Below are 17,267 nucleotides of genomic sequence, written 5' to 3'. Positions count from 1 at the left end.
ATGCCCTCCTGGCTGTTTGGGACAGGAACCCGTTCTCTCTCGATCAACGGTTCCTCCATCCCCAGCAATTCAGACAGTCTCTCAAGTGGTGGGCATTGAAATCCTCCCTGAATCGAGAGAAGTCCTTTCTTCCAGTAAATTGTTTAGTTCTGACAACAGATGCCAGTCTTCTAGGCTTGGGAGCGGTGTTCCTTTATCATACTGCTCAGGGCTGCTGGTCCCCCCAGGAATTACGCCTTCCGATCAACATCTTGGAAATTCGGGCAATCAGGTTGGCGCTTCTCCAATTTCATCCCTTCCTGGCGGATCACCCACTCAGGATTCAGTCCGACAACGCCACTGCAGTAGCATACATCAACCGCCAAGGGGGAACCCGCAGCAAGGCAGCCATGACCGAGGTAGGCCACATCCTCCGATGGGCCGAGAAAAGCCGCTCAATGATTTCTGTGGTTCACATCCCGGGAGTGGACAATTGGGAGGCAGATTTCCTCAGTCGTCAAGGCTTCGACTCCGGGGAGTGGTCTCTCCATCCAGAGATCTTCCACCAGATCTGCTGTCATTGGGGAATTCCGGATGTGGATCTGATGGCCTTACAGCTAAATTCCAAAGTTCCCGACTTCATAGCTTGGTCCCACGATCCGGCAGCCATCGGGGCTGCTTTCGTACTCAGTACATATTTCCCCCACTTCATTTACTGCGGAGAGGGTACCGGTAAGAGGCCCTGTGTTTGACGGCATGGCTGTTGAGTCCTGGGTTCTAGCCCTGGCAGGTTTCTCTCCGGAAGCCATCTCTATCATGATCAGCGCTAGAAAGCCTACGTCTATGCGCATTTATCATCGCACTTGGAAAACCTTCTTTTCCTGGTGCAACGACCGGGGACGTTCTCCTCTTGAATTTTCCATCCCTGCCATCCTCGAATTTTTACAAACGAGTTTGGACTTAGGTCTCGCCCTTAGTTCTCTCAAGGGGCAGATTTCAGCTCTGTCCGTTCTGTTCCAACACAGGATTGCCAACAGATTACAAGTGAAGACGTTCATTCAGGGAGTCTCCCATAGGGTGCCGCCCTATAGGATGCCATTGGAACCATGGGATCTTAATCTGGTCCTCGGAGTTTTGCAACAAGCTCCTTTGGAACCTCTACAGGAGGCTTCCCTGTCTTTTCTTTCATGGAAATTTGCTTTCCTAGTTGCGGTCACCTCTATTAGACGAGTCTCCGAGCTGGCGGCTTTGTCTTAAGTTCCGTTCCTGAATTTTCATCAGGATAAGGTGGTGTTGAGAACATCCCCGTCTTTTCTACCGAAAGTTGTCTCCTCTTTTCATCTCAATGAGGACATTGTTTTACCGTCACTCTGTCCGGCACCAGTACATCGCATCGAGAAGGCCCTACACACACTGAATTTAGTGAGAGCTCTTAGGAGATACGTCTCGCGGACAGCGTCTTTCCGCAGATCAGATGCCCTGGTCGTGCTCCCGGAAGGACCAAGGAAAGAGTTTCCCGCTTCCAAGGCGACAATAGCCAAATGGATTCGTTCGGCTATTCAGGAGTCCTAACCGAGTCAGAGGTCTTCCTGTCCCAGCAGGGATTAAGGCTCACTCCACTCGGTTAGTGGGTGCGTCTTGGGCCATCCGGCACCAAGCCTCGGCAGAACAAGTTTGCAGAGCTGCGACTTGGTCCAGCCTGCATACGTTTACCAAACATTACCATATTCACTCTCAGACCTCGGCAGATGCGACAGTCGGCAGACGAATTTTGCAGGTGGTAGTGCCGCATCTGTAACTTGTGGGTACAAGGAGCAATTGCAGTTGATTGTTTCCCACCCAGGGACTGCTTTAGGACGTCCCATGGTCCTGTGTCCCCCCAATGAGGTGTAGGAGAAAAGGAGATTTTTGTGTACTCACCGTAAAATCCTTTTCTCCGAGCCAATCATTGGGGGACACAGCACCCACCCTGTTAGCCTATTGGCTTTGGTTTTTCTGTGTTGACTTGGTTTTGACATAGTTCATCCTTGTTAAATGTTAAGCTCCTACTGCTTTGTTACCGAACTGGTTCTGTATACTGCAGGGGAGGAGCTATTCTTTCTGTATTTGCTTAGTGTCCTCCTAGTGTCAGCAGCATAACACCCATGGTCTTGTGTCCCCCAATGATTGACTGGGAGAAAAGGATTTTACGGCGAGTACACGAAAATCTCCTTTTAGTTATTAGGAAATGTGTTTTTCCTATTTTCTGCTGTCTAAATCCAGGGTGCATCTATAGTGAGTTGCATTTCATAATCTAAAATATACAGTAATTAATAATGCAATTAGCAAGATTTAAGTAATTGTTCTTTAATTTAGGAGTGTTAAACCCCATTCCCAGGCAGTGGAAAACTCAACACCCTTTTCATGGAAGACTAACCAGTAACATGATATGCAAGCACTGTCAGCATCAGGTAAGAGTAAATCTTCCATATTTCCTCGCTATTTGCAAATTGATTAAACTGTTATGAATAGTCGAGGGGTATTACTGTCATGAAAATTGGAGTCATATTGCTGTGATGGTATCAGTTATGGTCCGACCTCAAATGATTAGGTCAGCTGAGTTTCCTTAGAGGGGTTTTCCCACGAACAATGTTAATTTTAAACAGCTTTTTAATCAATAGATCTTGGAATAATAATAAGTTCCACAATTGGATGTGACTAAGAAAAAATGTTCCTGTACTGAGATAATCTTGTACATGTGCCCCTGCTGTGTACTGTGAAATGGCTGTGTCTGACCGTACAGGAGCATGGTCTGATCATATCACAGCTCCTGGGCAGGGAAGGAAGCAAAAGAGAGTAATAATAATCTTAATAATCTTTATTTTTATATAGCGCTAACATATTCCGCAGCGCTTTACAGTTTTGCACACATACAGATATTACAGCTACATCGCAGCTGATTCTTTCTATGAGGTAAAACTTTGCTTAAAAATAGGCAGTGAAATATTTTGCCTCAAGCAAAAGAATCAGCTGTGATCCCCTGCTGTCCTGTCTGTATACTCCTTTCCTTCCTCCTCTGCCCAGGAGATGCGGTATAGTCAGACCATGTTCCTGTACGGTCAGACACAGCCATTACACAGTACAGCAGGGACACATTTATAAGATTATCTCAGCACAGGAACATTTTTCTTACACATCCAATTCAGAGAGGATTTAAGAAAATTTCCTTTGAGCGAAACACACAGACTGGTACAAGTATATCTACTTTTATCTTGTGAAAAAAATAATATCCATTCCTATATGATATAGGGCCAAGGGGTCACTCATTGTGCTCTAGATACCTATCTGCTCTCCGTGATCCGGGCCTGTTTATTTTTGGAAAGCTTTTGGGGAAGTGAGACAGGCATAATTAATAATGTTTATCTGTAAGGGTACCGTCACACTATACGATTTACCTACGATCACGACCAGCGATACGACCTGGCCGTGATCGTAGGTAAATCGTAGTGTGGTCGCTGGGGAGCTGTCACACAGACAGCTCTCCAGCGACCAACGATCCCGAGGTCCCCGGGTAATCGGGGTAAACATCGGGTTACTAAGCGCAGGACCGCGCTTAGTAACCCGATGTTTACCCTGGTTACAAGCGTAAAACTAAAAAAAAACAAACAGCACATACTTACATTCTGGTGTCCGTCAGGTCCCTTGCCGTCTGCTTCCCGTACTCACTGACTGCCGGCCGTAAAGTGAAAGTGAAAGCACAGCCGCTGTGCTCTGCTTTCACTTTACGGCCGGCAGTCACAGTGCGGGAAGCAGACGGCAAGGGACCTGACGGACACCAGAATGTAAGTATGTGCTGTTTGTTTTTTTTTAGTTTTACGCTTGTAACCAGGGTAAACATCGGGTTACTAAGCGCGGCCCTGCGCTTAGTAACCCGATGTTTACCCTGGTTACAAGCGAACGCATCGCTGGATCGCATCGCTAGATCGGTGTCACACACACCGATCTAGCGATGCCAGCGGGAGATCCAGCGATGAAACAAAGTTCCAAACGATCTGCTACGACGTACGATTCTCAGCAGGATCCCTGATCGCTGCTGCGTCAGACACAGCGATATCGTAACGATATTGCTGGAACGTCACGAATCGTACCGTCGTAGCGATCGAAATGGCAGTGTGTGACGGTACCCTAAGTGTCTCTCCACTGATTGTGCAGTTATTGAGGTATGGGGACTATTTAGAGACTAATCAACCAGAAAGGATTGTGGGAGCAAGACACCTCTATATGCGGCAACACTGGATGGATAAGAAGGCTCTGACTGTACGAGAGTGTATTGGCAAAATAAAGTGGCTCATAAACTTCTAGAATGAAGTGTATGCAAAACGGGGTGTAATTGAAAAATTGTAAAGCAATTGCTGGTGTGGATAGAAACCTCAGGAATGGCCTCTAGGGAATTAACTACATTCTGTCAATCTTATTATAATTAGAGGACAACTACTTTGTAGGGGAAGGAAGAGTGGTGATAGATACACTGTGATAAAAAGTATATCGCGGCACTGCTGTGTTGGTGCTCAAATAGGGTCCCAAACCAATAGAGTAATTACATGAGTTGAATGCCAAATTTTATTTATGTCCGATGCAGAAAATAATTTTATTGCAGTCCAATAATGTACACTGCTCAAAAAAATAAAGGGAACACTTAAATAACAGAATATAACTCCAAGCAAATCAAACTTCTGTGAAATCAAACTGTCCACTTAGGAAGTAAGGCTACTTTCACACTAGCGTCGGATTCGGCCCGATGCAAGCGTTTGATGCGCTGCACAACGGGTGCAGCGGATGCATTTTTCCGGCGCATCCGCTGCCCCATTGTGAGGTACGGGGAGGTGGGGGCGGTCCGTCGGCAGCAAAAAAGTTACATTTAACGTTTTTTGCTCCCGGCGTTCCACCACAACACGGCGCAACTGTCGCACGACGGTTGCGACGTGTCAATACGTCACAATGCGTCGGTAATGTTACTCTATGGGGCAAAAACGCATCCTGCAAACAACTTTGCAGGATGCGTTTTTTCCCCTAAACGATGCATTGCGACATATTAAAAAAAACGCCAGTGTCAAAGTAGCCTAACACTGTTTGACAATCAATTTCACATGTTGTTGTGAAAATGGAATAGACAACAGATGGAAATTATTGGAAATTATCAAGACACACTCAATAAAGGAGTGGTTCTACAGGTGGGGACCACAGACCACATCTCAGTACCAATGCTTTCTGGCTGATGTTTTGGTCACTTTTGAATGTTGGTTGTGCTTTCACACTCGTGGTAGCATGAGACGGCCTCTACAACCCACACAAGTGGCTCAGGTAGCGCAGCTCATCCAGGATGACACATGAATGCGAGCTGTGGCAAGAAGGTTTGCTGTTTCTGTCATCGTAGTGTCCAGAGGCTGGAAGCGCTACCAGGAGACAGGCCAGTACACCAGGAGACGTGGAGGGGGGACGTAGGAGGGCATCAACCCAGCAGCGGGACCGCTGACTTAGCCTTTGTGCAAAGAGGAACAGGAGGAGCACTGCCAGATCCCTGCAAATGACCTCCAGCTGGCCACAAATGTGCATGTGTCTGCACAAACGGTTAGACCATCCTCATGGAGTCGGTTTCTGAGTGCCCGACATCCACAGATGGGGGTTGTGCTCACAGCCCAACACCATGCAGGACACTTGGCATTTGCCACAGAACACCAGGATTGGCAAATTCGCCACTGGCGCCCTGTGCTCTTCACAGATGAAAGCAGGTTCACACTGAGCACATGTGACAAACGTGACAGAGACTGGAGACGCCATGGAGAGCGATCTGCTGCCTGCAACATCCTTCAGCATGACCGGTTTGGCAGTGGGTCAGTTATGGTGTGGGGTGGCATTTTTTTGGAGGGTCGCACAGCCCTCCATGTGCTCGCCAGAGGTAGCCTGACTGCCATTAGGTACCGAGATGAGATCCTCAGACCCCTTGTGAGACCATATGCTGGTGCGGTTGGCCCTGGGTTCCTCCTAATGCAGGACAATGCCAGACCTCATGTGGCTGGAGTGTGTCAGCAGTTCCTGCAAGATGAAGGCATTGAAGCTATGGACTGGCCCGCCCGTTCCCCAGACCTGAATCCGATTAAACACATCTGGGACATCATGTCTCGCACCATCCACCAACATCACGTTGCACCACAGACTGTCCAGGAGTTGGCGGATGCTTTAGTCCAGGTCTGGGAGTAGATCCCTCAGGAGACCATCCGCCGCCTCATCAGGAGCATGCCCAGGCGTTCTAGGGATGTCATACAGGCACTTTGAGGCCACACACACTACTGAGCATTTTCTTGTCTTGAGGCATTTCCACTGAAGTTGGATCAGCCTGTAACTTCATTTTCCACTTTGATTTTGAGCATCATCCCAACTCCAGACCTCCGTGGGATATTAGTTGTGATTTACCGTACATTGATTATTTTTGTGTTTTATTGTTCTCAACACATTCCACTATGTAATGAATAAAGATTTACAAATGGAATATTTCATTCAGTGATATCTAGGATGTGGGATTTTAGCGTTCCCTTTATTTTTTTGAGCAGTGTATATATAGTGACTGCAATAAAATTTTTCTGCATCGGACTTACATGGGTTGAGTGCCAAATTTTATTTAACTACTAGATACACTGTGATATCGTGCCTATAATGGTATGCATTATGCAGTTTTTGCATGCTGTACATCACATATATTCTAATGTGACTTGCAATATTTATTTTGTTCTGGATGTGAGAGTTGTTCTTTGTAAGGGGGTTGTGGGAGGTTTGGGGTTTTATATTTTGTGTTTTTGTAAAATGTTAAAATCTTTTTAATAAAAAAAAAACAACAAAAAAAAGAGCGGAATCCAGAGGTCGACCCCTGGCACTCATAAAGTGATGCCATATTTTATCAAAAGGTTTCATCAGTTTATAAGATGTGAACACTGTTTTAACCTAATGCAATTTTTGGTATTACTTTTGATAGAAGGAAAAAATGATTGCAAAATATATCAAGGTGTATAGTACATGTAGGACATCACCTGTGATTGAGGTGGCAGTGAAGTAATATCATAAACCTTGAGATTCGAATTTATGATATGAGCATGTAGTGTGTGTCATGTTATCATGAGCCCGGTAAAGTTAAGCTTTATAACGTTCTTATTTAATGTCTCTTTTCCTTCAGAGCCCAATGAGATATGACACCTTTGACAGCCTGTCCTTAAGTATACCTTCTGCTTCTTGGGTGCGTATGATGTGACAGTTGATGTGCAAAGCAAATGACCTGTTGTTGTATTCTTGTGTATGTAATCTTTACACTCTACTGAAACTGCCCTCATTAAAGTCTCTAATGACCTACTAACAGCTAAATCTAATGGTCACTACTCCATGCTAATTCTCTTGGATCTCTCTGCAGCATTCGACACTGTGGATCATCAGCTCCTCCTCACTATGCTCCGCTCCATCGGCCTCAAGGACACCGTTCTCTCCTGGTTCTCCTCCTATCTCTCTGACCGATCCTTCACTGTATGTTTTGCTGGTTCCTCCTCCTCTCACCTTCCCCTTACTGTTGGGGTTCCTCAAGGATCAGTCCTAGGCCCCCTTCTCTTCTCGTTGTATACTGCCCCTATTGGACAAACAATCAGTAGATTTGGTTTCCAGTACCATCTCTATGCTGACGACACCCAATTATACACTTCTGCTCCCGATATCACACCGACCTTTTTAGAAAACACCAGTGATTGTCTTACCGCTGTCTCTAACATCATGTCCTCCCTCTATCTGAAACTAAACCTGTCAAAAACTGAACTCCTCGTGTTCTCTCCCTCTACTAACCTACCTTTGCCTGACATTGCCATCTCCGTGTGCGGTTCCACCATTACTCCAAAGCAACATGCCCGCTGCCTTGGGGTCATCCTTGATTCTGACCTTTCATTCACCCCCTACATCCGATCACTGGCTCGCTCTTCTTACCTGCATCTCAAAAACATTTCTAGAATTCGCCCATTTCTTAATTTCGACTCTGCAAAAACTCTGACTGTTTCACTTATTCATTCTCGTCTGGACTATTGTAACTCTCTACTAATCGGTCTCCCTCTTGCAAAACTCTCCCCGCTCCAATCTGTCCTGAATGCTGCAGCCAGGATCATATTCCTCACCAACCGTTACACCGATGCCTCTACCCTGTGCCAGTCATTACACTGGCTACCCATCCACTCCAGAATCCAGTACAAAACTACTACCCTCATCCACAAAGCACTCCATGGCTCAGCACCACCCTACATCTCCTCCCTGGTATCAGTCTACCACCCTACCCGTGCCCTCCGCTCCGCTAATGACCTCAGGTTAGCATCCTCAATAATCAGAACCTCCCACTCCCGTCTCCAAGACTTTACACGTGCTGCGCCGATTCTTTGGAATGCACTACCTAGGTTAATACGATTAATCCCCAATCCCCACAGTTTTAAGCGTGCCCTAAAAACTCATTTGTTCAGACTGGCCTACCGCCTCAATGCATTAACCTAACGATCCCTGTGTGGCCTATTTATAATAAAAAAAAAAAAAAAAAAAAAAGGTTCCTCGCATCATGTTCTCATACACTTTATGCAGTATTAGCCCTCTGTGTCTGTACTGCTACATACTTAGGCAGGTAACTGGTTCATGCAGCTTTACATGAACACCTGAGCCTTACACTATAGCTGGTCCGAATAACTAAAGCAATTGTTACCATCCACCTCTCGTGTCTCCCCTTTTCCCCATAGTTTGTAAGCTTGCGAGCAGGGCCCTCATTCCTCCTGGTATCTGTTTTGAACTGTATTTCTGTTATGCTGTAATGTCTATTGTCTGTACAAGTCCCCTCTATAATTTGTAAAGCGCTGCGGAATATGTTGGCGCTATATAAATAAAATTATTATTATTATTATTATTATGTAATAATATGCATAATGAAGCTACAGCAGGATCACTTTGTATTTACTGTTCTAATTTCCAGCACTACTGCGGGTCACCTGAACTAACACCTGAACTAACAGCCACATATTAGCCTTTGAGGCTCTTGGTTCAGGTCAGGAGAGCCACGATCAGTCTTGAGGGGAAGAAGGAGGTGGGCGAAGGGGTGATCATGTATGGCATTTTATGTTCCATCTACAGTATGTAACCTCAGCAATCATTTACCATATGTACTTGAGTATAAGTCGACCTTGCCGAGGCAAGAAAAAATGGGAAAGCTTATTGACTCGAGTATAAGCCGGGTATGCATGGCTCCCGATCCCTGTCCTTGTATGCATGGTTTCTATAAAAAAAAAACAAAAAAAAAAACAAAACCCACATCCAACGTACCTTCCTTGCGCGCCCTTGCTGCATTTCGTTCTGGCACCAGCAGCTCTTCCGGCCGAGCGATCACGTGTCCCCTCTCATTAAGGTAATGAATATTCACTGCACGCCTATGGGAGCGGAGAGGGGTGAATATTCATTACCTTAATGAGTGAGGGACATGTGATTGCTCGGCCGGAAGGGCACGCGGGGAAGGTAAGTAGAATCTGTGCTGGAAGCCGGCAGCTGTGGTTGTAACTGTGTGTGCTATAAGAGAAGCCAGCGCAGTGAATATTCATTTCTCTTTAGCAGTGGACACAATTACAGCTGCAGCCGCCGGCTTCTGCCTCTGTGACCCGGTGCTCCACCGCTCCCCCTGCACCGCTGTCTTTCTGGGACAATGACTCGGGCGTTTTCAGCACAAAAAATGTGCTGAAAAACTCAGCTTGTCCACTACCCATTCTGAATCCTAATGTTTGTCCCAAGGTGAATAATAACACTTATATTTTCCTCCGATGCCGTTCTAGTAGTGTTAGCACTGGCTCTCACAGTGCTCGTGTAATGTTATGTCATGTAATCCCTGCGGCCAGTCAGTTAAACGATGGCTTCATTCTACTCTCCTTTGCACAAGTCAAGACAACCAGAGGAAGGGAGAGCTGTGGCTGCTCTCTCACCTCCTCTGGATGTCATAGTAACATAGTAGCATAGTAACATAGTTAGGCCGAAAAAAGACATTTGTCCATCCAGTTCAGCCTATATTCCATCATAATAAATCCCCAGATCTATGTCCTTCTACAGAACAATTGTATGATACAATATTGTTCTGCTCCAGGAAGACATCCAGGCCTGTTATGATAAGGTAATTCAGTACCACAATGGACATTCTGTGTTTATTTGTGATAAAAACGGAAATTTGGCGAAAATTTTGAAAATTTCGCAATTTTCACAATTTGAATTTTTATTCTGTTAAACCAGAGAGTTATGTGACACAAAATAGTTAATAAATAACATTTCCCACACGTCTACTTTACATCTGCACAATTTTGGAAACAAAATTTTTTTTTGCTAGGAAGTTATAAGGGTTAAAATTTGACCATCGATTTCTCATTTTTACAACGAAATTTACAAAACCATTTTTTTTAGGGACCACCTCACATTTGAAGTCAGTTTGAGGGGTCTATATGGCTGAAAATACCTAAAAGTGACACCATTCTAAAAACTGCACCCCTCAAGGTGCACAAAACCACATTCCAGAAGTTTATTAACCCTTCAGGTGCTTCACAGCAGCAGAAGCAACATGGAAGGAAAAAATGAACATTTAACTTTTTAGTCACAAAAATGATCTTTCAGCAACAATTTTTTTATTTTCCCAATGGTAAAAAGAGAAACTGAACCACGAAAGTTGTTGTCCAATTTGTCCTGAGTACGCAGATACCCCATATGTGGGGGTAAACCACTGTTTGGGCGCACGGCAGGGCTCAGAAGGGAAGGCACGCCATTTGGCTTTTTAAATGGAAAATTAGCTCCAATCATTAGCAGGCACCATGTCGCGTTTGGAGAGCCCCTGTGTGCCTAAACATTGGAGATCCCCCACAAATGACCCCATTTTAGAAACTAGACCCCCAAAGGAACTAATCTAGATGTGTGGTGAGCACTTTGAACCCTCAAGTGCTTCATAGAAGTTTATAACGCAGAGCCATGAAAAAAAAAAAAAAATTTCTTTTCTCAAAAATGATTTTTTAGCCCGCAATTTTTTATTTTCCCAAGGGTAACAGGAGAAATTTGACCCCAAAAGTTGTTGTCCAGTTTCTCCTGAGTACGCTGATACCCCATATGTGGGGGTAAACTATTATTCGGGCACTTGCCGGGGCTCGGAAGTGAAGTAGTGACATTTTGAAATACAGACTTTGATGGAATGCTCTACGGGCGTCACGTTGCGTTTGCAGAGCCCCTGATGTGACTAAACAGTAGAAACCCCCCACAAGTGACCCCATTTCGGAAACTAGACCCCGAAATGAAATTATCTAGATATGTGGTGAGCACTTTCAACCCCCAAGTGCTTCACAGAAGTTTATAACGCAGAGCTGTGAAAATAATAAATACGTTTTCTTTCCTCAAAAATAATTTTTTAGCCCAGAATTTTTTATTTTCCCAAGGGTTACAGGAGAAATTTGACCCCAAAAGTTGTTGTCCAGTTTCTCCTGAGTACGCTGATACCCCATGTGTGGGGGTAAACCACTGTTTGGGCACACGTCGGGGCTCAGAAGGGAAGTAGTGACTTTTGAAATGCAGACTTTGATGGAATGGTCTGCGGACGTCACGTTGCGTTTGCAGAGCCCCTGGTGTGCCTAAACAGTAGAAACCCCCCACAAGTGACCCCATTTTGGAAACTAGACCCCCCAAGGAACTTATCTAGATATGTGGTGAGCACTTTGAACCCCCAAGTGCTTCACAGACGTTTACAACACAGAGCCGTGAAAATAAAAAATCATTTTTCTTTCCTCAAAAATTATGTTTTAGCAAGCAATTTTTTATTTTCTCAAGGGTAACAGGAGAAATTGGACCCCAGTAATTGTTGCGCAGTTTGTCCTGAGTATGCTGGTACCCCATATGTGGGGGTAAACCACTGTTTGGGCTCACGTCGGGGCTCGGAAGTGAGGGAGCACCATTTGACTTTTTGAATACAAGATTGGCTGGAATCAATGGTGGCGCCATGTTGCGTTTGGAGACCCCCTAATGTGCCTAAACAGTGGAAACCCCTCAATTCTAACTCCAACACACCCCTAAACCTTATCCCAACTGTAGCCGTAACCCTAATCACAACCCTAACCCCAACACACCCCTAACCACAACCCTAACCCCAACACACCCCTAACCCTAACCACAACCCTAATTCTAACCCAACCCTAACCCTAAGGCTATGTGCCAACGTTGCGGATTCGTATGAGATTTTTCAGCACCATTTTTGAAAAATCCGCGGGTAAAAGGCACTGCGTTTTACCTGTGGATTTACCGCGGATTGCCAGTGTTTTTTGTGCGGATTTCACCTGCGGATCCCTATTGAGGAAGAGGTGTAAAACGCTGCGGAATCCGCACAAAGAATTGACATGCTGCGGAAAATACAACGCAGCGTTCCCGCGCGGTATTTTCCGCACCATGGGCACAGCGGATTTGGTTTCCATATGTTTACATGGTACTGTAAACCTGATGGAACACTGCTGCGGATCCGCAGCCAAATCCGCACCGTGTGCACATAGCCTAATTCTAAAGGTATGTGCACACGCTGCGGAAAACGCTGCGGATCCGCAGCAGTTTCCCATGAGTTTACAGTTCAATGTAAACCTATGGGAAACAAAAATCGCTGTACACATGCTGCAGAAAAACTGCACGGAAACGCAGCGGTTTGCATTCCGCAGCATGTCACTTCTTTCTGCGGATTCCGCAGCGGTTTTACAACTGCTCTAATAGAAAATCGCAGTTGTAAAACCGCAGTGAAATGCGCAGAAAAAACGCGGTAAATCCGCAATAAATCCACAGCGGTTTAGCACTGCGGATTTATCAAATCCTCTGTGGAAAAATCCGCAGAGGACCAGAATACGTGTGCACATCCCGAACCCTAACCCTACCCCTACCCCTACCCCTAACCCTAACCCTACCCCTACCCCTAATTCTTACCCCAACCTTAGTGGAAAAAAAAAATTCTTTATTTTTTTTATTGTCCCTACCTATGGGGGTGACAAAGGGGGGGGGGGGGGTCATTTACTATTTTTTTTATTTTGATCACTGAGATATAACCTATCTCAGTGATCAAAATTCACTCTGGAACGAATCTGCCGGCCGGCAGATTCGGCGGGCGCACTGCACATGCGCCCGCCATTTTGGAAAATGGCGGCGCCCAGGAAAGAAGACGGACGGACCCCGGGAGGCTAGGTAAGTATGGGGGGTGGGGGGAGATCAGGGCACGGGGGGGGGCGTCGGAGCACGGGGGGGGTGGTGGATCGGAGCATGTGGGGGTGGATCGGAACACGGGGTGGGGGATCGCTGTGCGGGGGGGTGGATCGGAGCACGGGGGGGGGGGGAAATCGCTGTGCGGGGGGGGATCGGAGTGCGGGGGGGGTTGATAGGAGCACGGGGGGTGTGATTGGAGCACGGGGGGAGCGGAGCACAGGACGGAGGGGAGCGGACCACAGATCGGGGGGCTGGGGGGGGGGCGATCGGTGGGGTGGGGTGGGGGCACATTAGTGTTTCCAGCCATGGCCGATGATACAGCATCGGCCATGGCTGGATTGTAATATTTCACCAGTTTTTTAGGTGAAATATTACAAATCGCTCTGATTGGCTGTTGAAAGTGAAACTGCCAATCAGAGCGATCGTAGCCACGGGGGGGTGAAGCCACCCCCCCTGGGCTAAACTACCACTCCCACTGTCCCTGCAGATCGGGTGAAATGGGAGTTAACCCTTTCACCCGATCTGCAGGGACGCGATCTTTCCATGACGCATATGCTGCGTCATGGGTCGGAATGGCACCGACTTTCATGACGCAGCGTATGCGTCAAAGGTCGGGAAGGGGTTAAATAGAGCAGCACCTAACGACTTCACCACATCACCTGAGGAAGGAAACTCAGAAGCCGCAGTACCACTTTCCTCCACCAACGGAAGCTCACAGAGAGAATCAGCCGAAGTACCACTTGTGACCACAGGAGGGAGCTCTGCCACAGAATTCACAACAGTACCCCCCCCCCCCTTGAGGACGGGTCACCGAACCCTCACCAGAGCCCCCAGGACGACCAGGATGAGCCATATGAAAGGCACGAACAAGATCGGGAGCATGGACATCAGAGGCAAAGACCCAGGAATTATCTTCCTGAGCATAACCCTTCCACTTAACCAGATACTGGAGTTTCCGTCTTGAAACACGAGAATCCAAAATCTTCTCCACAATATACTCCAACTCCCCCTCCACCAAAACCGGGGCAGGAGGATCAACGGATGGAACCATAGGTGCCACGTATCTCCGCAACAATGATCTATGGAATACGTTATGTATGGAAAAAGAATCTGGAAGGGTCAAACGAAAAGACACAGGATTAAGAACCTCAGAAATCCTATACGGACCAATGAAACGAGGTTTAAACTTAGGAGAGGAAACCTTCATAGGAATATGACGAGAAGATAACCAAACCAAATCCCCAACACGAAGTCGGGGACCCACACAGCGTCTGCGATTAGCGAAACGTTGAGCCTTCTCCTGGGACAAGGTCAAATTGTCCACTACATGAGTCCAAATCTGCTGCAACCTGTCCACCACAGTATCCACACCAGGATAGTCCGAAGACTCAACCTGCCCTGAAGAGAAACGAGGATGGAACCCAGAGTTGCAGAAAAACGGCGAAACCAAGGTAGCCGAGCTGGCCCGATTATTAAGGGCGAACTCAGCCAAAGGCAAAAAGGACACCCAGTCATCCTGATCAGCAGAAACAAAGCATCTCAGATATGTTTCCAAGGTCTGATTGGTTCGTTCGGTCTGGCCATTAGTCTGAGGATGGAAAGCCGAGGAAAAAGACAAATCAATGCCCATCCTACCACAAAAGGCTCGCCAAAACCTCGAAACAAACTGGGAACCTCTGTCAGAAACGATATTCTCTGGAATGCCATGTAAATGAACCACATGCTGGAAGAACAATGGCACCAAATCAGAGGAGGAAGGTAATTTAGACAAGGGTACCAAATGGACCATCTTAGAGAAGCGATCACAGACCACCCAAATGACTGACATCTTTTGAGAGACGGGAAGATCTGAAATAAAATCCATAGAGATATGTGTCCAAGGCCTCTTCGGGACCGGCAAGGGCAAAAGCAACCCACTGGCACGAGAACAGCAGGGCTTAGCGCGAGCACAAATCCCACAGGACTGCACAAAAGAACGCACATCCCGCGACCGAGATGGCCACCAAAAGGATCTAGCCACTAACTCTCTGGTACCAAAGATTCCAGGATGACCAGCCAACACCGAACAATGAACCTCAGAGATAACTTTATTCGTCCACCTATCAGGGACAAACAGTTTCTCCGCTTGGGCAACGATCAGGTTTATTAGCCTGAAATTTTTGCAGCACCCGCCGCAAATCAGGGGAGATGGCAGACACAATTACTCCCTCTTTGAGGATACCTGCCGGCTCAGATAAACCCGGAGAGTCGGGCACAAAACTCCTAGACAGAGCATCCGCCTTCACATTTTTAGAGCCCGGAAGGTACGAAATCACAAAGTCAAAACGGGCAAAAAACAGCGACCAACGAGCCTGTCTAGGATTCAACCGCTTGGCAGACTCGAGATAAGTCAAGTTCTTATGATCAGTCAAGACCACCACGCGATGCTTAGCTCCTTCAAGCCAATGACGCCACTCCTCGAATGCCCACTTCATGGCCAGCAACTCTCGATTGCCCACATCATAATTTCGCTCAGCAGGCGAAAACTTCCTGGAAAAGAAGGCGCATGGTTTCATCACCGAGCAATCAGAACTTCTCTGCGACAAAACAGCCCCTGCTCCAATCTCAGAAGCATCAACCTCGACCTGGAATGGAAGCGAAACATCTGGTTGACACAACACAGGGGCAGAAGCAAAACGACGCTTCAACTCTTGAAAAGCTTCCACAGCAGCAGAAGACCAATTGACCACATCAGCACCCTTCTTGGTCAAATCGGTCAATGGTTTAGCAATACTAGAAAAATTGCAGATGAAGCGACGATAAAAATTAGCAAAGCCCAGGAACTTTTGCAGACTTTTCAGAGATGTCGGCTGAGTCCAATCATGGATGGCTTGGACCTTAACAGGATCCATCTCGATAGTAGAAGGGGAAAAGATGAACCCCAAAAATGAAACCTTCTGAACACCAAAGAGACACTTTGATCCCTTCACAAACAAAGAATTAGCACGCAGGACCTGAAACACCGTTCTGACCTGCTTCACATGAGACTCCCAATCATCCGAGAAGATCAAAATGTCATCCAAGTACACAATCAGGAATTTATCCATGTACTCTCGGAAGATGTCATGCATAAAGGACTGAAACACTGATGGAGCATTGGCAAGTCCGAATGGCATTACTAGATACTCAAAATGGCTCTCGGGCGTATTAAATGCAGTTTTCCATTCATCGCCTCGCTTAATACGCACAAGATTATACGCACCACGAAGATCTATCTTGGTGAACCAACTAGCCCCCTTAATCCGAGCAAACAAATCAGATAACAACGGCAAGGGGTACTGAAATGTAACCGTGATCTTATTTAGAAGGCGGTAATCTATACAAGGTCTCAGCGAACCATCCTTCTTGGCTACAAAAAAGATCTCTGCTCCTAATGGCGACGATGACGGGCGAATATGCCCCTTCTCCAAGGACTCCTTCACATAACTCCGCATAGCGGCGTGCTCAGGCACAGATAAATTAAACAGTCGACCTTTTGGGAATTTACTACCAGGAATCAAATCGATATCACAATCCCTATGCGGAGGTAGGGTATCGGACTTGGGCTCATCAAATACATCCCGGTAATCAGACAAGAACTCTGGAACCTCAGAAGGGGTGGATGACGAAATAGTCAGAAATGGGACATCACCATGTACCCCCTGACAACCCCAGCTGGACACAGACATGGATTTCCAATCTAATACTGGATTATGGACTTGTAGCCATGGCAACCCCAACACGACCACATCATACAGATTATGCAACACCAGAAAGCGAATAACCTCCTGATGTGCAGGAGCCATGCACATGGTCAGCTGGGTCCAGTACTGAGGCTTATTCTTGGCCAAAGGCGTAGCATCAATTCCTCTCAATGGAATAGGACACTGCAAAGGCTCCAAGAAAAACCCACAACGCCTAGCATACTCCAAGTCCATCAAATTCAGGGCAGCGCCTGAATCCACAAATGCCATGACAGAATACGATGACAA

General features: G+C 46.6%; 1 protein-coding gene across 2 annotated transcripts in view; it reads left to right on the top strand.

Annotated features, from left to right (window-relative positions):
• The window catches only part of USP30 (ubiquitin specific peptidase 30), a 103,306-nt gene that overhangs the window by 29,796 nt on the left and 56,243 nt on the right, over positions 1-17,267 (top strand). For both annotated transcript variants that reach the window (XM_069759549.1, XM_069759559.1), the window contains exons 7-8: positions 2,335-2,429; positions 7,184-7,243. In XM_069759549.1, coding sequence (XP_069615650.1) covers positions 2,335-2,429; positions 7,184-7,243 — 155 coding nt within the window. The remainder of the gene's footprint in view (positions 1-2,334; positions 2,430-7,183; positions 7,244-17,267) is intronic.

This window comes from Ranitomeya imitator, chromosome 1, assembly GCF_032444005.1.
Source record: "Ranitomeya imitator isolate aRanImi1 chromosome 1, aRanImi1.pri, whole genome shotgun sequence".
Classification (NCBI taxonomy): domain Eukaryota; kingdom Metazoa; phylum Chordata; class Amphibia; order Anura; family Dendrobatidae; genus Ranitomeya; species Ranitomeya imitator.
This window is presented reverse-complemented; position numbering and strand designations above follow the sequence as displayed.